Genomic DNA, 19,400 nt, shown 5'->3' with positions numbered 1-19,400 from the left:
AGCAATCTTTAGGGCCCTCACAAGCAACAAATTTTTTTTTTTTAAAGATCCCGATTTAGGACTTTATTATTATTTTTTTTTTTTTTATTTTTTTTTTGTGAAAGGTTACAATTTTGCCAAATAGATGAATAAAAAAAATAGTTTTGTTGCTTGTGAGGGCCCTTATACACCTATAAAGAGTAAGCCCAAATTTGTCTTTTTTACCAGTCTTGTAGTACAGCTGAATTCCAGGTGGATCAGATGCATGTCCTAATTCTACTGTTTTCAAAACACTTAAGGCCTGTTTCCATGCCAGCTTATCAGATAATGTTCTAGCCGATTTTGAACACTTTAATAGGCCAAATGACAGGAAAAGAGACATGAGAGTAGGAAGCAGTTTATCAGGCGAGGGTACTTTTCTTCTTACACGCTTTAGTATCCAAGTTCTATCGTATTTGAGTTTGTTATCCCAAGAAAGGCCGTTTGTTTCTAAAGCCTTTTTGACAATATCTTGGTCTTCTTCATCCATGATAAAAAGACTTCCACTGAATCTTCGAACGAACTCTTTGTATAAGGTATGTCTCTTGTAAGGCTTGATCATGTCCATCAAATGAAATATGTCTTTAACAACTCTTGTGTAAATAATAGACGAGTCTGAATCTCCTTGGTTTTTCACAATACTCAGAAACATCTTGTATCCAAAGATAAAGTTATCGTTATCTACCATACTCAAATTGTCTTCTGGGAAAAGGGCTCCAAATGCTTCGTTGGCTTCATTAGCTTCGGTAGATTCGTTGACTCTATTGGCTTCAGATTTTACTCTATCGCCAGCATTCTGACGAACTGATTCTAATCCAATTTCTCCATTAGATAAACTTGTTACTGTATCAGTAGCAAGAACTTTGGCCTCGGTTTCTGTTACGAGATCTATCTTTAAAACTACCAAGTTAAATGGTGTTGGACCAAAAGAATCTAAAGATGGGCCATTTGTTGGACCAATTTCTTGCCCAGGAAAAAATGCAGGAACTTGTACGCGGATAACGTTGATGTTAACAATGTCCGAGTCTTTACATAGCTTATAATATGGCCATATGCAACAGCTTTTTTGCTGTTTCGAGGATTCAAAGAAACATAGGTGCCTGGGACATAGTTTCTTGCAACAATACGCGTACCAATTTCAGACAAGTTCTTTACCTTGTTATAAATTTCTAGACTTGCCCAGGCATCAATGGCGGCGTACTGGATCTGCTCCGATGACAATTCAGACGTACTCCATTCGGACAATCGCTCATCTTTAAGGATTTTCGGTCCAAGAATTCGAAAAGAAATTTCAGCAAGAGACATCTGACCACTAGGAATACATTTTCTTGAAGAACAGAAAGATCCTAACTCTAGAGCACCCCGACAGGTCATTCGGTACTCCGTATTAATTCTACCAAGGTCACCTCCAACCTGTCTGCCGACTTTTTAAATGTTTGAATCTCTCAAAAAAGCTTGCAAATATATCGGGATATCCCTCCATGATCTGTCAATATGGAATACAAAGACCTTGTTTTTGTATGCAATTTGCATCACATCCACCTTGCTATCTGAGGAAAACGGCATCCACTTGCAGTCGAATCCGGTCGCTTTGTCAGATTCATTTTTTATACATTCAAGCAAGTCTTTAACATGTCGATCGATTTCATTTAAATTACGGACAACGTATACAACTTCAACGTCCTGGGGAAGATTCAAAGAGTCTTGGTTTTCATCGGTGCTCAATATTTCCATATTTGATCTAAGTTGAACTTTTTCCTTGAGTGAATCAAAAATGCTTTCCAAGAAACTCTTGTCGCCTTTCACATTATCAGTAAAGAATACAATAGGCATTTCATGTCCGTAAAGACTATACGCCTCGCGCATCTTTTGAAAAGAATAACGAAGATAAGACAATGCCTTTGATGGAGCTAGGACTTGTTGTACTATCTCTTCGTATTCATTTGTTACCGTGTATAAACCAGTAAAAACACTCGTATCTTCAATCTTCCCCTGAATTGTTTTCTTCATTTGAGAACCAGAATCAATATGCAGGTTGTGTGCCTATAGATACTTATTTTCGTACTCTGTACACTGCAATGATTGAAACCCTTCGTCCAAAGATGGACAAGCACATGATGCTTTTGGATGGCAAAGTTTTAAAGGGTGATCATTCGGTTAAGTTTCCAAAACACATGGCAAAGATCGAGAGAAGTATCTAGCAACACCATTTCTTTTTCTGAAAGTCGAAATTAAATACTGAAGTTCAAGGCGATTATGACGAATATGGTGCAGTTCAAGAAGAATTTTTTGAAATCTCTTAGGTCCAACAGAGTTCTGTATACATGGTCTCAGTAGATCTCCAACAGTCTTAGACACACCTCCTTTGTGGGTTAACACAGCAGGAAATTCCATCTGAAGTTCATAGGGAAGTTGGCTTATAATCGAATCGCTATGACCATTGAAGGTTTTTCCACATCTGGGAGAAAGACATCGGTATCTTATTGACATAAGATAAAAGCAGCTATAAGAACATATTAGAGTGATCACTTTATTGTTAAGTTATTTATATTGTTTTTTTTACCTTTGGAGATCAGCAATTCTTCTAGCGTGAGGTAGCTTGTTGTATCCTTTTGTTTCGATCTTTGAATCACAAGTAGGGCAGCAAAGACCTGCAAGCTTTTCGTCAATCAAAAGATGAGGAATCCATAAAAAAACTCGAGGTTGGTAAATGTCTTCAATCTTCTTATTGTTTTTATGGATGAAGTAAGACATCATCGGCTCGATCCAGAAAGTCCCTCTTTCGTATTCAGAGGGATACTCTTCAGTAGATAATCTGGCTTGAATCTTTTCACTACCTCGAGGAAGAATGTCGGTTATAAAGTCTTCAACCTCGTTTTCTTCGACTTCCTCTGTTTCAACTGAATCAACATGGTCGTCGAGTGAAATGTCATGTTCAGTTTCTTCAATATTTATACGATCAAAGGCAGCTTCAGTATTCGTATTTAAATCCTCAGCCAAAATTAAAACAAAAACATTAGTTCAGGAATAACTTCATCCCAAGATTTATTACTGTTACTTGTTCTTCGACAGCTGGTGGTAATGTACCTGAATCTGACGAAGTGGGTTGCGAATTAGCCTTGGCGCGAAGACGGTTGCAAAAATTTCTAAAAGACTGTTGTTTAGGGTCAAAGTCTCTGGTAGCTGAAAATCTTCCAGTTGAACCAGCTTTACTTTTGTCATTTGTCATAGAGATATATGTTAAGCACTACAAAGAAAAAAGCTTTTTTCTCTCTTCTCTCTCAGAAATGGCAAAAACTAAAAAATCTGGAGTTAGATTGTAAAGACCAGTGTTAAATCAGAGTTTTATTGGATAATATTGTCCAATCACACTTCTATTTAACACCGGAGTTTCCCCCAGGCATCAACCACTTTTGTTTTAATTTACAATTTCTCCCCTCTTGACATGCTTTGTGAAACCGTTTCGGTAAAAAGGGAACTTTTAAAGTTTGAGGGCGTAGATCAAGGTTTAAAATACGTCACACCGACTGATGTTTCTGAATTTAAAAAATCAAATATGGATTAAGGTTTGGTGCAGAAAACCTTCTAAATTAAGAATAGGCCAGTTTTTAAGCAGCCGACTGCAAACATTTACTTTTTTTTTTATTTCTGTTTACATTATACAAAAAAAGAATACATACATATTTTTATGTGAAAATGTATTTTAAAGAATAGCATGTTTTATTATTGTAATAAGAGAGAAATCAATAAAATGGGAAAAAAATAGATATATCTATGTATATTTGCTTGTAACGGAGTAATGATTGCAGGATTTGAAGAAAAACAGCAGATAGAAGGATGTTCACAAGGAAAATCTTACCTGTAATTATAATCATACATTAGAATTAATAATAAAAAAAGCGAAAGATGACATACCTTTATATATATTTATGAACAATAGACCTATGCTTACGCCAATAGACCACTAAAGAATGATAAATGTTATTACTCTTTTTATATAAGGCGTATACTTTAAGACTTACAGTATATATAGTCTCATTATCTTAAACATAGGATCAACGATGGAATAGTGCATAAACCTTGACTGATAGCCTTGTTAAGGGTACGTTATCATGCTATATATTAAACATTGAGTGTTGGATAATGGTCTATCTATAATTTATACCTAGCTTTCGTTTAAAAAGTGTTGAAGAAAAAGAAGAAAATTCAACTATTTCAATAGAAGCCTATTTTGGTGGTTACAAAAACCAAGTGCCTTCTGAAACATAAATAAATAAAAACTGTAAATAAGAAATTATTGGATGATCACAATTGTTGTTGTTTTATTTTTTATTTGACCATCAAGTATTGGCTGAACTTCCAAATATGGATTTTTCTTAGTTGGTGTGTAGTCAGAAATACATATACGGCCATTAGCAATAAATAATGTTTGTCATTGGGGAGCATCTAGCAATCAGCCCTATAATTAGAAATCTGGTGAAAACATGCCTCAGCGTTTCGATTGTCAAATAACAGCATTTAAAATAAGTTTCTGTCTTACCACCCGCCTTCTTTTTTTTTTTTCTTTTTTTTTTTTTTTTTCTACAAAGCCCATCATAATGGTATCATCTGTCACCAGTCATTTTTGCCATATCGGCTTGACTTACAGAATTATTTAGACTAAAGATGTGGTATATGTATTTGCATAGCAGGATCCGAAATTTACATCAACACAAAAATTCCGAGTAGTAGTGGTTTCCGCCTGTTTATTAGATACTGTTTAAAAATGTTTTTTTACAAGCAGCTCGTCTCTGGAAAGTCAAGTTTGTGTATCACTTACGGCATCTCCATAATTCGGATTTCTGGCATGCTTACTAAATCCAAATCAAACTTGCATTTATAAGTCAACTTATTTTTTTCTCTCTAGCATTTGTATCAATCATTAAACATTATCTTTTCCATTTTCTAACTCTACTTCTGAACGTCATACAAGTAATATACCAATAAAAGTTTATTAAAGTAAAAAGAATGTGCTCCTCTTGAATTCCCAAAATACTTTAATGCTTACTAGGCACCTACCCCGTCAAGGTGGAATTACAGTAGGTTCTAAAAACTGATGTGATGACATAAAAACAAGCATATGCATGAATACAAATAACAGAGCTTCTAGGATGACATCAATGGAATAACCCTCTTAACCAAACTCGCTTCTACTTCATGTGCCCTTCTCCCTCCCCTCCCCCCTCTCTCTCTTTCCACTTTAAATACAAGATGAATCCACGAGTACTTTCTCTTTCGATATTGGCTTGATATTGCGTGGATCAATATTCTCTGTCTGATCCTTTTTTACTTTTTTTTCCTGGACGACTAGTTGTTGTTGTTGTTGTTGCTGCTGAATCTTGCTGCTTATAATAATGTTGAACCTGATTCGGGCTCCCCATCATATATTAACTGATACCCATCTCTGCTAGAGGAAGAATGATGCTCAAAATACATGCCCTACTGACTCAAGAAAGAGAAAGCCTGAGCAGGTAGAAAAAAAAAAAGATGATTGAGCCTCGGGAGACCGCACAGGACTTTCAGCTCATATACTTGAAAATACGGATCTAATAGATGGCAGTTCCAGATTTTTTGCGAGTGTTAAGTAGGAACCCAAAGCTAAGTTACAAACCTTTGCAGTAGGAACAAACCCCAATGTATTCCTCCAAACCATACTATAGCAACGGTACGGCACAGGTTCTTACTTGTGAGTCCCATTTCAAATTGAATTTTAAATGGCGTGAAATCTTAACAAAGCTCCCAAGCTAATCATCCCTATAGAGCCAGCGTTTGACATATGTTTACCATACAATGAAGTCGTACCCGCAGATTCGATTGTTCAAGCATATAACATTGTGAAGTCAAAGAAGTAACACAAGGAGAAAGAGAGAGAGAAAAACAAAATTAGTCTTACTCTAAACCACTTTACCTTCTGATTTTCACTTAAGAAATGTGTCTAGTTTGGGCAAAAGAAAGCATAATGAGTTAAACTAATGAAAATGGTTTTTGAAGTTATAAAAGCGAATGGTCTTTAAACACACGACCCTTTTTTTTTTTTTTTTTTTTTTTTTTTGTAAACACCGCTAAGGTTTCTGTTCCCGACTACCGGATAGTCCTTACAGTCATTACTGGTCTTTGGGAATGAATATATGCTTATGGAGTTCATTACTTGATCTTATAAAAAAATATGAGACTTTCTCCTTCCACTCAAACAACAATGGCAGGAAAAAGAACTACCGTCTTTTATTGAAAAACGTTGCCTGAAGGAACTTGAAGCGGGACTGTAACATTTGCATAAAGAAGCCTGTTCTCAACCCTAAGAATGACTCATTACCAGAAAGAATTAACTATTCATGAACTTAAACAACAGCATTAGCTATACCTTTTAGCTGGTTTGTTTGTCTCAATAGCTGCTCAACCCGTCATATAAAGACTTATATTCATGGAGAGGAAGACAATGTTAACAAAACTACATTTATTCGACGACTTATTTGACAGAATGACAAAAGACACTCTTAGTTATGAACACTGATGATCAAAAAAAAAAGAAAAAAAAAATGGCTACAACGGAATGCTTTTAACGATTTCTAATTAAAACCTTTTTTATTCCTTTTGACGATGCAAGAAAAGGTGGAAATGAAGTAAGTCAGTGCAGGCGCTAAACTCTCTCTCTCTCCGGTCATAGAGTGACAAAAAAAAAAGACGGTTGAGTAACGTGAAGACTTCAAAGAAGGCATGGATTTCTGTGGCATGAAAAATAGTGATTTTTACAGGAAAGAGAGTAGTTTTGTGTAACACTTTTTGTTTTTATGAGGATCTCCTTGCTGCGCAAACACACTCACTCACCCAGAGGCAGTCATATCGATAGTCATATGGATCACATGGACCATAAAAAATTTTTGATTTCAAAAAGGTATAAAAAGGGGAGCATTTTATCCCCACCCCGATTTTTTTCTTCAATTGAAACATGTCTAAAGGATCAATATCGTAAGTAGGACCCGGGGTTTGAAGCCTAATCTTCTTCAAGAATTAACCTTTTTTTTTTTACTTTAACCAAATATAGTATGCCTAGAAAAGCAGGAAGTAGTAATTCGAATTCAACAATGAGAAAACCTACTCCGGAAAAAAAGATCAAAGATTTCAGGTTGACAGCTAATCAATGCAGTTCACTAATGATTGATGATGTGTTCAATAACCTACCAACAATTCAATGGTCTAATGTTAATACACTGATTGATGAATCTATTAAATGTTATCACGATACGCTTGAAAGCACAAGAGTTTTTAATAGTATTGTCACCTCTTTGGAATCGATACATCAAAAAACGAAAAATAATGCTACGTTGGCCTCGTATAGCTTGAAGTGTAGTCATTATTTAAAGCAAGATCATATCAAAAGTCTGTTTGACAAAACGTTCGCCTCAAGGATCACAAAATTTCAAACTCAGGAACTGAAGAAATTCAACAGAGCACAAGGACTAGAAATGCAACTTTAATAACATCACAATGTAACGATGAATATTATGATGAATTAGTGTCAGGCTCACACGAAACTGTAAGCGAAGAAATTTTTTAAAAACATATAAAGAGGGCATATTCAAAAAATTAAACCTTTTTTATTTATTTTAGTTGGAAGAGAGAGAAGATAGTGAAGATCCGGAAAATAGCGAAGTTGATGATGAAGAAGTGGATTTCCCCTCCGATCTAACAGTAAATCACCATCCTCAACGGAATGCTGATTATACCCTTCTTTATGATGATCTCTTCATAAAACCAGATGATCAATGCAATGACAGCGATTGGATTATGGATACTATTAATATATCTGACATGTGTAAATCGGTTAAGGCAAACACAATGGGTCTAAGAATTAATCCCGCTAATCTTTCCTGATATAAGACTCCTGTAAGTGAAGAAAAAAATGCTTAAGCATGAATATGATTGACTCACAGTATCTTATTTCATAGTTCGCTGAACGACGTATATATATTTGATGACAATATTAATGGATCTATAAGCAAATATTTCGGAGCGGAGTTACATAAGGTGGTAATGTCTGACATCAGTTTTAACTGCTACCGCCCTCCCAAGCCCAACCAATCTCATGCTTGGTGTTTAGAAATTGCTGAAGTAAGTTAATACCATAAGTTTTGATGAATATGTTGTGATAACTAATGAAATTACTTGTCTGAAGAATCCCCCTGATGATTTAATGTCATCATTGAAATTATGCAGCACTTTTTTAACTCAAGCAATTGAACAAGATAATGAGGTTGATTTACATATGGCTCACACTTTGACGCAGCTGTAAATATACATAAACACCCACATGATATAATGAGTTACTAATACCATATATTTATTTAGATTACCTGTGTTTGTTGCTGAATCCCATGATAGTTCAATCGAGGATTCATATGTACACCATTATTTAGCTCCCATACTTCAGTCAATATATAGTACGGACAAAAGATTCACTGTTCGATGGTAAGCTAGCAGTTTTTGTGACAGCTTTTGTGGAAATAGATGACTAATCTCCATACATTTTCTTAGGGCCAATGGCGCCTTGATTGAAGACTCCGTATATAAACCTGACTTCCAAGTATTCAGCCGTATAATTAATATCAAGTGTATTGTAATTGTAGCAGAATTTAAACCTAAGTCGCATAATTCAGCCATAGAGTCTGATTTGATCAAGCTAGGAAAACAGATGAAAATTATGTACAATGAATTGGTTGAGAAAAGAATACCTACACCTACAGTCTGCGGGTTGTTATGTCAAGGCGAAAATTTAAAGACATATGTAATGGATATGCCATCTCCTCTCACGTATCGAATGGTGAAGCTATCAAGTGTCACCTTATGCAAAAACGTCGAGGAATTACATCTTTTGCCAACTTTTATTTCTAAGCTGATTCAAATTAAGGTAAGAACAAAGTGTTTGATTAAAACGTTTATATCTTGCTAACCTTAATTTCTTTTCTAAATAATACAAACAGAACATCACGATTGAGAATGTAACAAAAGCAGAAGATTGTATTATCACAGCCAATAATTCCATGCATCGCCCGCCACACAATCCCCCAGAATCGTGGCTTTCGTATAGCTTTTGCCAGCTATCAAGATCAAATAAAAAGAGAAAACAGGACGACTAAGAATCAAATGGAACTCGTTTTTTTGATAATCAATATATTATACCTCACGCATGCACTATAATTGTTACTGCAATAAATTTTTAAGTTCTCACATCGCCATATGTAAGCATAATTATAAATAGTCATTCCACAACAATTATCATTGAGAGGGCGAGCAACTATAGCAAACACATTGATAATGACAAAGATATGGCACTGTCTACGATTAATGCAACCAACTATGGCCTTTCTACGCAAAATTCAAAGTATTATATATAACTTCGTATGGGAAAAGAAAAGACCTCTGGCATCCTTCAATCAACTTAGCCTACTAATAACACAAAGTGGCTTAGGGCTAACTTCTCCAGTCAAGCAACATATGGTACTCCAAATTCGACACCTTCTATATATTTTTCAATTAAACAACACACAAAGAATAGTGGAACATTTCTTTCGATATCACTTAAATTCGATATGACCAACAATATCATCGCCGGAAATAACATTTTATGTACCTGAGTGGCGAAATCATGCAATAAATTACCCTACCTCAATAGTGAATGCATGCTACAAGGCATTTGATCAATTCAATATAAAGCTAAACTTCTCAGAATGCTCTCTTGATTTACTGCTACAGCTACCTATACAATACCTTTTCCTATCATATTCCAGGAAACACTGGCTACAAAGATGCAAGAATTCACCAGCGGAATCCTTTTTTATATATGACCAGTACATGAAAAGATTGCGAATACGGGTGGAGGGAGAATATCCAATGAAACCAAAACTATGTCGCAAACTGAAGAAAGATATATTAGACCTTCGAACCGTAAAACTACGACCTTTTATTTATCAATATATAGTAAGGGATACGACAATAAATGCAAATCAACAAAATAATACATGTCTCAATAAGGCATTAACGGAAACAACATCATGGAAGACATTCTCACCAGTAACATACAGGGCTATTCAAGAAACGCAGACACCAATAATAAGCGGTACCTGTAATCAAAAAGGATTCAAAAGATTCTGGAGCTTACCAATATTACTACCGGCTAGAATCTGTGGTATAAAATACTATCAAGGAAATTACCAACATCAAAATACCTAAATCAGATTGGAACAATTGACAGTCCAAGATGTCGCCTTTGTCACAACTATGTCGACAATTTAGAACACTTTATAGTTCAATGTACAATCAAATCAACAATATGGAACAGAATACTTACAAGTCACTATCCTACATTCAATGTAACCAAGAGTAATATATTGAAAGCATTATATGATATGGAAACTCCATTCGGTACACAATCTAGTCGAAACATCCCTTTCCTGGTGATTATTTCCACAACAAATTATTATATATGGTACTTTTACTGGCAATTCATCATCCATAACATACCTTTTGTAGCTGAAACTATTATCAACAAAAGCAACAGACAAATATCCGTCATACTGAATAGAAATTCAATCAATGAATGAGATAAAAATATTAATCTTTACACAACCTAAATTAATCCATGTCCCCAAATTTCCTATCCCCTCAGGCTCATCAAGTCCCACTTCTACGTGAATGTATGACTATTAAGTTCAATAAAAACTTTAATTTACAAAAAAAAATAGTCATTCCACATGAAAAAAAAAAAACCAACGAACTTGAATTGTTTTGTAATCAATCACATCTCAAGCTCTTAAATTAAAAAAAATCTGTCATTTTTCTAGTTGCATGCGAGGCTGTACTGCTGCTATCAACACGTCTCATGTAGATGAACAAAAAAAAAGTTGTGTTGTGACCTTTCTCCTACCAACCTTGCCATGCAAAGACTCCATCACCAGCTGTCCATCGTGCAAAGAATTTCGGTGTGTGGCTATTGAAGTGAGTAAATTTTATCTTAAGCAAGTCGAAAATGACAAGGATGAATATGGTCCGCAAGTTACAATTGTTTGCTAAAGAAAAGAAAAAGATACTGAATGGCTTGTATAACTGGGTTGTTAGAAAGTATAGCCGTGTCTATACGAACAATTTTCACTACTTGCTTCATGCGCTCATAAGTAAGAGGGCTTATAGAAACTGGTAAATAGATCGTTCTTATGCGTTATTCATCGTTACAGAAGTAAGACAATTATCTCAAGTACATAATTCAAATATCCCGGTAGCATTCGAGCACTTTATTGCTAAAGTTTACGTACAAGATCCCCTTTTTTTTTTTTGGTTAATGATTATGACAATATGTTGGTGTGAAGATAAGCAAAAACATTAACCAAGAGTCCCCCTTTTCACTTGTTGATGATTCATCGAGAACAAGTTTGCGTCATGATTTGAATAATAACCTTTTATCTTTTATCAGATAAACAGGGGAATTTCAAAAAAAAAAAAAAAAAGGACATGGACAGAAGGATGTTTATCGGTAACCAATGATCGACAAGAGATGTGACTAGTAGGGGAAACGGCTTTCTACCTTTAATTCGAATCTTTCTTTTTTTTTTTTTTATTTATTTACTTCATTCTCGATATATGAGTGAATCCATAATGGCGACTACGCCGTCCGTAGAATCAAGTTTGAATCCTGTAGAACAACCCGCCTTAAAAGTAGCATTGAGTACTGGATCTTCGTCTTTTGAAAAGGTGGTGTCTGCATGTACTGGTGCAGTCATCACCATGTCTTTTAGTAAGTGCTTTCCCCCTTTCTCCCAAACGAACGACCGATCGATCGATGAAAAAAAAAACAAGAATCTAAACCTTACAAAAAAAAAAGTGAATCCTTTGGACGTTGTTAAGACCAGACTTCAAGAAACATCAACCAACGGCACAAGACATTATACAGGCACCATTGTAAGAGAGACAACACCATTACACCCAACACAAACTAAAAAGTTTTTTTTTTTTTTTGATTATTAAAAAAAGGATGGACTCTCAAAAATCTTTAAAAATGAAGGCATATTTGCTTTATGGAGAGGATTATTACCTGGATTAGTTATGGCATTACCTTCTACTGCTATTTACTTTGTGGGTTACGATTATATTCGAGATCAAACGAGATTATCACACTATGCAAATACAGCACTCGATACCTATTCACCTTTATGGGCTGGTGGATTAGCAAGAAGTAAGTATCTCTTTTTTTTATATATATATTACAAACGCGGCCATTAACATCAGATAAAAAATAAAATAAAAATAGCCATGTCAGCATTGGTCGTATCACCTCTCGAATTATTTAGAACTCGTATGCAATCTGCTGAAGGCATCAATGGATTTTCAGGTATAAACAAGTGAAGAGATGAAGAGGATAAAGAAAGTACTAACAAAAAAAGAGGGTGAATTTTAGATGTTTGGAAAGGTGTGTCAAGGATGGTACAGAGAGAGGGACCACAAGCCTTATGGCGTGGATTACTTCCTACCATGTTGAGAGATGTACCATTTTCTGGCATTTACTGGATGGGATATGAAAAAATCAAGCACAATTTAGAACAACGACAAGATTTGACTCATTTTCAAACTTCATTTATATCGGGTGCGTCATCTGGCATGGTAAGACATATAAATGGTTTTTTAATAAGTATGGAGACATTACTAGAAAAAAGAAGTATATAAAAATAGATTGCAGCCATCATCACAACCCCATTTGATGTAGTCAAGACTCGTCGTCAAGTTAGTTGTGATGCAGAAGGTAATTTATAATAAATGTATGCAGTAACGTACGATCTGACAGGTCTATCTTTTTTTATCTAAATGCAGAAGCACAAGTGGGACGTATCTTAAAGAATATTATGGCTCGAGATGGTGCAGCAGGGTTCTTCCGTGGTGTTGTTCCTCGAGCTGTCAAAGTAGCACCTGCATGTGCCATCATGATTTCAAGTTACGAAATGGGTAAACTCTTTTTCACAAACCGTAAAAATAGACAGAGTGATAAAGAAAACTAGAAAATACCCTTTTTTATTATGATTAAAAAAAGAATTTTTTTTTAATTCTTCGTATTGCTCTTTTTGCTCTTTTTCTTCTCATTCTTGGTAGATGTTGGTGCTTCGTCTTCAGATGATGATGAATCACTCACCTCCTCTTCCAATTTTCTCTTTCGGTCTTGTCTCTCGGTTTCCATCTTGTCCTCGTCTTCCTGAAGGGCTGCTTTAATAAATCTAGCTGCTGCGTCCTTATCTACCTTCATAGTAGCTGTAATTTACATATAAAAAATTAGTATCTAGAAAATAATTCTCAAAAAAAAAAAGAGAGAGATTCATCGCCTTACGTTTATCTCCCTTTCCTTGAACTCGCTTCAATTTCTTAATGTATGCTTGAACACGAACCTACATGGAGAATTAGATCTCTCATTTATTCATTTTCTCGAACCGTCTTTTTTTTTTTTTTACCAATTCTTTCATGACATCGTGTTTAGCAGGATCGGATCCTTGTGTTCTCAAATAAACTACAAAAAGAAGGTTAATATAACATAATGCATGGGGGGCATGGAATGCAAAGAGTACATACTATAATATAAGGTGTTTAAACTATATGACAATAAGACTTCCAACTCGTAGCGTTCGCTGATAGGCAATTTGGTATAAACGTCACTTAAAGGCTTGGAAAAAATAGGCTCCAAATGCTTTTTCACCGTATGTAAACGAGCTCTTAAGGCACGCACTGCCTTCTTTGGGATTTCTTGAGAAACGGTTTCCATTTTTTTTTTTTTATAATTATGTACAAGTACAAAAAAGAAAGTTTTTTTTTTTATTTTATTTATTATTTGATGTTTTGGGCTATAAAATGAGCAGTCACTTAGTTGCTCAAATGCTTGATCAAGTAACTGTAAATTCTACCCCACGCTTGTTCACGTACAGCCTTTTCAGCACTGATGGGTTCAATATCACTTTCGACAAAGCCCAATTCTTTACGCTTGGTTACAGTCCAATCATCATCGTTTAAGAAGGCATGACCTTGATCGGGATAACGGTGGATTTCAAGATCCTTTGCATTCTTCAATTGAGCTTCCAACTTGTCAGCTGTATGACAGAATATATGTGAGTTTTAAAATATTTAAGCTTTTTTTTTTTTTTTTATAAAAGTACCTGATGGAGGATCACTGAAGCCAACAACATTGTCCTGTATTTGTTTAAAGAAAGTTAACACTCAAGAAAAGATTACATGTGTAAATCCTATATACCTTTCCACCAAAGTGACCTTGGACTGCTGTATCCTTCAAATTTGTCACGTCAAATGTGGCAGGAGCAGTACCATAACAAGGTACAGCTACTTGAATAGGCTTACCAATCTTGGCAGCATGAGCAGCCAAAGCAAGTGTAAGTCCACCACCCATACAGAAACCAATAGCACCAATGGAGCTATTATTTATATAAGTAAACGCCTCATTTTTTTTTTGTTTCATTATCGCATTATGTCTTACTTGTAACCTTGTTCTCTTAATTGTGTAACCAATAACTCCATTTCCCCAATGGCAACATCCCAGTCAAGGTTAGTCATTAAATGACTAGCTTCCTAACAAGAGAAAAAGAGGGTGTTTAGGGGTTCACAAAGAAAAAATAAAGAAAAAACTAAAGAACGAACCTCAGCAGTTAAACCGAGCTTTCCCTTGTAGACGTCAGGAACCACTGTACGAGCACCTGTTTTGTCAGCAATGATTTGAGCGTGATTCTTGATAAAATCATTGACACCCCACCATTCTTGAAATACCTGATAACAAACATGTTTAAACAGATGTATAGATATCAGCTGTTCTCTTACTTACAATGATGGCAGCACCTGGCAACTTTTTCTCGGTCTTGGGATCAAAAGTGTAAGTAGTAAAAGGCAAGCTCATATTTTTTTTTAAAAAAAAAGAGAAAGAAAAAGAAGTAATTTAGACGCGATTACGCCCCAACCCTGCTTATTAAATACACACACACACACACACACACTACTTACGAATATTGGTTGCACAAAGATTTGTAATACCACAGCCTCTCTTTGCTTATCGTGGGGATATATATAAAAAAAAAAAAAAAAAACCTGTTTATTTAGGCATGAGTATGCTAGTTCTCTCCTTGGATCTAGTCAATTCTGTTTTAGCTCGTTTGTAACCATCGAGAGTGGATGTGATAGATCTCTTTCGTTTCATGGATAGTCTCTGATCAAAATATTTCACAGCAATCACTTGTTGCTTTACATTCTCTAATTGTTTTGTCTCATACAAGGATTTATTTCGCTGTATCAGGGCATGAAAGAAATCGTTGATTCTCCTTTGTTTCCTTTCCAGTAGTGCCTTTTTCTTGGGTGCATTCTTCTGGATAAGATGGGTAAAGAATGTAGCGACTCTTTCTTTAATTGGGTTCTTTTGCACTAGCATGGATTTCCTTTGCTCTCTTCTCAGTTCGGATGCTGCTTCCGTCGTCGTTGTTGTTTCTGCTGCTGTTGGGAGCACAACCATTTTATTCGAAAAGGAAATGGTACTTTCTCTTGCCAACCGGTCAAAGACTGTCTCGTCTGGTACTCGTACAGGCTTTGGTTTGTTTGGTTTATGATCGAAACTCATGACTCGTAATGCTCGTCTTTTTCGGGTGCTGGTGCCAAAGGATGCTGCAGAAATATTACGTTTGGCTAAACTCCCCTTCTTCCATTTAGAATTGTTTCGTCTTATAATATATAAAAGCACTTACTGAACCAAGAGTCATTGGGTCGACCTTGTTTTGTAGTTTCTGACAAGTCCCAAAACTTTGGTGCTTCAAAGTTCCATTTCGAATCACTGTCCATTTTATATATATATAAAAAAAAATTAAAAGAAAGAGAGAGAGACGCGTGGGCCACGTGATGAGGATGGTGTGAATGGATGGATTATAATGGGAGGTGTCAGTTTTTCCGGATCCCGAGTTTTTATTAAAAGCATATCTTTTCACCCCCAAAGCATAAACATTCGAATGTTCATTTGCTTGTTTTGGATAGAAACACAGCCCTTTGAGGCGATACGAGGATCAGCCGATGTTGTTACTGGGACTATTCTTTTTGATTATTATTATTTTTCTCTCATTTTTTTTATTTTATTTTATTTCATTTTTTTCAACTGTTTCTTTTTTTTTTTTCTTCCTTCCTTCACATACAATAAAAAAAAACTATGGCAAAACCTACAAGAATCAGTCGATGTAAGCTTGTGGTGGTAGGTGATGGTGCCTGTGGTAAAACTTGCTTGTTGTACGTCTACACTGAATTTGGTTTCCCAGAAGTAAATCACATTTATATGCATATCCCTTTCTTATATTGACAAATTATAATAGAAATATATCCCTACTGTATTTCAAAGTTTTGTACAAGAGACAAAAGTGGATGGTATACAGGTAGAACTTGCCTTATGGGACACCGCAGGTAAATACACCCTTTTTTTTGATATTCTTTACCCCGCTCAAGTAGAAACTGATAATGTGTGTGTATATAAAAAGGTCAAGAAGATTATGATCGTCTACGCCCCTTGTCATACCCTGGTGCACATGTGATACTTTTATGCTTTGCAATAGATTCACCTGATTCTCTTGATAATGTCCAAGAAAAGGTGAACATTTTAAACTATTCCCCGCTATCTTGTTATTTAATTTCAACTGACACTTCTTTTTTTTTTCAGTGGATTGAAGAATTAAATACCCATTGTTACCGTGTTCCACTGCTACTGGTGGGTTGTAAAAAGGACCTTAGAGTGGATACAAAGACGATTGATGAACTACAAAAGATCTCACAAAAACCCGTTTCGTACGAAGAAGGTGTTGCTGCCTGTGCCAATATTGGTGCTAGTAAATATTTCGAATGCTCGGCAAAATTAAACGATGGTGTTCAACAAGTATTTGAACACGCTGCAAGGGCCGCTTACATCTATAAAGACAGTATCACTCGCTCACAATGTCATAAAGGTCAAAAAAAATGTATATGTTTATAATAAAAAGAGAGAAAAAGAGAGAGAGAGTCTATATATATTTATTTATCTTCGGGAATCACCTTGTATGGATTCATGATCCCGTTAGGATCAATCGCCTTCTTGAGCGTCTTCATCAATTTCAGTTGTACATCTGTCTTGGCTCGAGTCATGTAGTTGATTTTGGATACACCAACACCGTGCTCTGCAGTAATCGATCCCTTGTGTCTCACTATAATTTTATTTTGAATATTTTCATGCATATAAAAATAAAATCTTGATCTTACTTGTCCAATCGAAAATAAATTCATCCATGTCATCCTGTCCCTTGAGATCAAATCCATCCAAATTAGCCATAATGTGCAAATTCTACACATATAAAGATAAATATAAGAAATCTCTAATAGAATATATATATATATATACAGATACATACACCATCTCCAACATGGCCAAAGCCTAGCAAATTAGAATAGAGTTTGCCAGGACCCAACAAATTCTTTGGGGTGAAATGTGCCTTGGCATCCTCCACCAGCTTGTAAAGAAGAGGCACTTCCATAGCAACATCATAAGTCATGGCTGTACCACTCTTTGAAATGGATTCCGGAATCTTTTCACGCCAAGACCACAATGCGTTTACTTGTTTAGCATCTTGTGCCATCACACCATCCACAGCAACTCCCTTTTCTAGCAATCTTCCCAAATAGTCATCTAATTTCTATTTCAATTTTGTTTAGTATACAAAATAAGAAGATCACATAGAAAAAAAAAAAAAACCTTCTTTTTTTTTTTTTTACTTACTTCTTGATCATGTTCTTGTCTGCTGCCTTGCGTTTCAAGTAAAGCGTAGAAAGCATGCTTTCCTTCAATAGGATAGTTTGTATCCTGCATCATTTCTTGTTTTACAATACCCACAGAATCATGATCCCAAAATTCAAAGGCTATTTTATCTCTTAGTTACTTTAAATCCACTTTTTTTATATCTTTCTCACTTACCGGATAAAATCTCGGATAAATCTTCTTTGGCCATCACAAATGCTTCTTGCACTGCCTCATATGAGTCGAGTGCAACCATGGCTACATTCACAGCCTAAAATTAAACAGAAATTCAAAAAAAAAATCCTACTTTTTCACCCTTATTACACAGATTACCTTGGGGCGTCTGGGTGTCAATAATGAAATACCCGTAATCAGACCAAGTGTACCTTCTGAGCCAATAAACAATTGTTTCAAGTCGTAACCTGAATTGTCCTTTCGAAGTGTCGATAAATTTTCCAAGACCGTACCATCGGGCAAAACCTAAAAAAAAAAACAATTATATTTTTTGTGTGGTTTATATATGTGTGGAGTCATAACCAATCAATTTTCCCCCTTACCACTTCTAATCCCAGGACATTACCATGGAGATTACCAAATTTGATCAATCTTAACCCACCGGCGTTTGTACTGACGTTACCTCCAATTTGACAAGATCCTTTGGCTCCCAAGTCTAAAGGTACTGTATATCCCTTGGGCTCCAAATACTGATCCAGGCCTTCCAAGACAACACCACAATCCACCACGGCCACACCCGAAACGGCATCAAAATGCCGGATCTTGTTCATCTTGGATGTGTTCACGATAATCTCATCAAAGACTGGATTACATCCTCCACTCACACCCGTCGCTCCTCCTTGTGGTACAACGGCTAATTGATTCTGATTACAATACTTCAAGATCTGTGAGACTTGTTCTGTAGAAGTGGGGAACAAACACAATCTATAAGAAAATGTTTATAAAACAAACCAATTGTATATGTATATATATATATAAAACGACTTACGAAGAGGTGCCTCGGTAAAGGTTGAACCAATCTGTATTGTATGGCATCATACTAGAGCTAGGATCCTCTGGATTTTCGTCATGAATGATATTTTGAGGTGCCAACACACTCTTGAAAAAAGAGAGATCCTTTTCTTCAATCTACGATACATGGATGCAGTTATTATGCAACGTCCCTTTTTTTTTTTAAAGGATATTTTACCTTGGCAAAAGCAGGGTTGCGCTTAAACTCGGGATGTTTGACGCGTGTGAGTGCCGTAAGCGTTTTACTCAAAACAGCTCTTGAGCTATGGATCAATCTTCTTTGAAGCATAGAAAAGAAAGAAAAGGTTTGGAATAAGGGGATGGGAAAAAATAAACGAATATCAAAAAAAAAAAGGTCTTAAATGTGATTAGATTAAGTTGACTTGAGTGGCCCAGGTGTATAAACTCCGCTGTCCACCAAAAAAAAAAAAAAAGTATCTTTTACAAAGCTAGGGCCCTAAAAAACATTAAAATACTTGAGAGTACTTGTTGGGTC

At 35.6% G+C, this 19,400-nt stretch overlaps 10 protein-coding genes across 10 annotated transcripts; 5 read left to right on the top strand and 5 right to left on the bottom strand.

The window, feature by feature from the left end:
* Positions 1 to 3,383, bottom strand: EV154DRAFT_606811 (uncharacterized protein). The gene is made up of 7 exons (XM_051607567.1): positions 3,071 to 3,383; positions 2,582 to 3,015; positions 2,191 to 2,521; positions 1,528 to 2,061; positions 1,152 to 1,431; positions 205 to 1,044; positions 1 to 61 (listed from the first exon to the last, which is right to left on the bottom strand). Exons 1-7 carry the CDS (start codon positions 3,245 to 3,247, stop codon positions 42 to 44), a joined length of 2,616 nt encoding a protein of 871 aa, XP_051452272.1. The 5' UTR covers positions 3,248 to 3,383; the 3' UTR covers positions 1 to 41.
* A 3,620-nt stretch (positions 3,384 to 7,003) lies between these two features.
* On the top strand, positions 7,004 to 7,929 carry EV154DRAFT_569440 (uncharacterized protein; the record flags this gene model as incomplete). The annotated part of the gene is made up of 4 exons (XM_051606137.1): positions 7,004 to 7,023; positions 7,100 to 7,434; positions 7,485 to 7,591; positions 7,666 to 7,929. 4 exons carry the CDS (start codon positions 7,004 to 7,006, stop codon positions 7,927 to 7,929), a joined length of 726 nt encoding a protein of 241 aa, XP_051452271.1.
* EV154DRAFT_75599 (uncharacterized protein) lies at positions 7,817 to 9,280 on the top strand. The gene is made up of 6 exons (XM_051607759.1): positions 7,817 to 7,941; positions 8,004 to 8,166; positions 8,231 to 8,343; positions 8,404 to 8,523; positions 8,590 to 8,962; positions 9,036 to 9,280. The coding sequence occupies exons 2-6, from the start codon at positions 8,089 to 8,091 to the stop codon at positions 9,189 to 9,191; spliced, it is 840 nt and encodes a 279-aa protein (XP_051452270.1). The 5' UTR covers positions 7,817 to 7,941; positions 8,004 to 8,088; the 3' UTR covers positions 9,192 to 9,280.
* A 503-nt stretch (positions 9,281 to 9,783) lies between these two features.
* On the top strand, positions 9,784 to 10,284 carry EV154DRAFT_429976 (uncharacterized protein; the record flags this gene model as incomplete). Its single annotated transcript, XM_051596508.1, has 1 exon — positions 9,784 to 10,284. A coding segment is annotated over one exon (501 nt), but the record flags the coding sequence as incomplete, so codon positions are not given.
* A 1,419-nt stretch (positions 10,285 to 11,703) lies between these two features.
* EV154DRAFT_429949 (mitochondrial carrier domain-containing protein) lies at positions 11,704 to 12,855 on the top strand (the record flags this gene model as incomplete). Its single annotated transcript, XM_051596504.1, has 6 exons — positions 11,704 to 11,842; positions 11,930 to 12,006; positions 12,079 to 12,280; positions 12,356 to 12,436; positions 12,503 to 12,705; positions 12,775 to 12,855. 6 exons carry the CDS (start codon positions 11,704 to 11,706, stop codon positions 12,853 to 12,855), a joined length of 783 nt encoding a protein of 260 aa, XP_051452268.1.
* A 644-nt stretch (positions 12,856 to 13,499) lies between these two features.
* On the bottom strand, positions 13,500 to 13,849 carry EV154DRAFT_429959 (uncharacterized protein; the record flags this gene model as incomplete). The annotated part of the gene is made up of 2 exons (XM_051596506.1): positions 13,500 to 13,597; positions 13,660 to 13,849. The coding sequence occupies 2 exons, from the start codon at positions 13,847 to 13,849 to the stop codon at positions 13,500 to 13,502; spliced, it is 288 nt and encodes a 95-aa protein (XP_051452267.1).
* Positions 13,850 to 13,876: 27 nt separating this feature from the next.
* On the bottom strand, positions 13,877 to 15,012 carry EV154DRAFT_606807 (dienelactone hydrolase). The gene is made up of 6 exons (XM_051607565.1): positions 14,915 to 15,012; positions 14,734 to 14,859; positions 14,573 to 14,664; positions 14,333 to 14,510; positions 14,238 to 14,271; positions 13,877 to 14,171 (listed from the first exon to the last, which is right to left on the bottom strand). The coding sequence occupies exons 1-6, from the start codon at positions 14,984 to 14,986 to the stop codon at positions 13,948 to 13,950; spliced, it is 726 nt and encodes a 241-aa protein (XP_051452266.1). The 5' UTR covers positions 14,987 to 15,012; the 3' UTR covers positions 13,877 to 13,947.
* Positions 15,013 to 15,155: 143 nt separating this feature from the next.
* On the bottom strand, positions 15,156 to 16,007 carry EV154DRAFT_526478 (uncharacterized protein). The gene is made up of 2 exons (XM_051603398.1): positions 15,822 to 16,007; positions 15,156 to 15,762 (listed from the first exon to the last, which is right to left on the bottom strand). The coding sequence occupies exons 1-2, from the start codon at positions 15,913 to 15,915 to the stop codon at positions 15,179 to 15,181; spliced, it is 678 nt and encodes a 225-aa protein (XP_051452265.1). The 5' UTR covers positions 15,916 to 16,007; the 3' UTR covers positions 15,156 to 15,178.
* A 266-nt stretch (positions 16,008 to 16,273) lies between these two features.
* Positions 16,274 to 17,083, top strand: EV154DRAFT_429982 (GTP-binding protein; the record flags this gene model as incomplete). The annotated part of the gene is made up of 4 exons (XM_051596509.1): positions 16,274 to 16,381; positions 16,434 to 16,521; positions 16,596 to 16,705; positions 16,775 to 17,083. 4 exons carry the CDS (start codon positions 16,274 to 16,276, stop codon positions 17,081 to 17,083), a joined length of 615 nt encoding a protein of 204 aa, XP_051452264.1.
* Positions 16,762 to 19,260, bottom strand: EV154DRAFT_75449 (uncharacterized protein). The gene is made up of 9 exons (XM_051607758.1): positions 19,083 to 19,260; positions 18,882 to 19,021; positions 18,436 to 18,817; positions 18,212 to 18,358; positions 18,056 to 18,149; positions 17,861 to 18,000; positions 17,496 to 17,777; positions 17,347 to 17,428; positions 16,762 to 17,291 (listed from the first exon to the last, which is right to left on the bottom strand). The coding sequence occupies exons 1-9, from the start codon at positions 19,191 to 19,193 to the stop codon at positions 17,122 to 17,124; spliced, it is 1,548 nt and encodes a 515-aa protein (XP_051452263.1). The 5' UTR covers positions 19,194 to 19,260; the 3' UTR covers positions 16,762 to 17,121.
* Positions 19,261 to 19,400: the final 140 nt, after the last annotated feature.

Source organism: Mucor mucedo, assembly GCF_025094135.1.
Source record: "Mucor mucedo strain NRRL 3635 chromosome Unknown EV154scaffold_152, whole genome shotgun sequence".
Lineage (NCBI taxonomy): Eukaryota > Fungi > Mucoromycota > Mucoromycetes > Mucorales > Mucoraceae > Mucor > Mucor mucedo.
The sequence above is the reverse complement of the archived record's forward strand: the minus strand, read 5'-3'. Positions and strand labels throughout refer to the sequence as shown.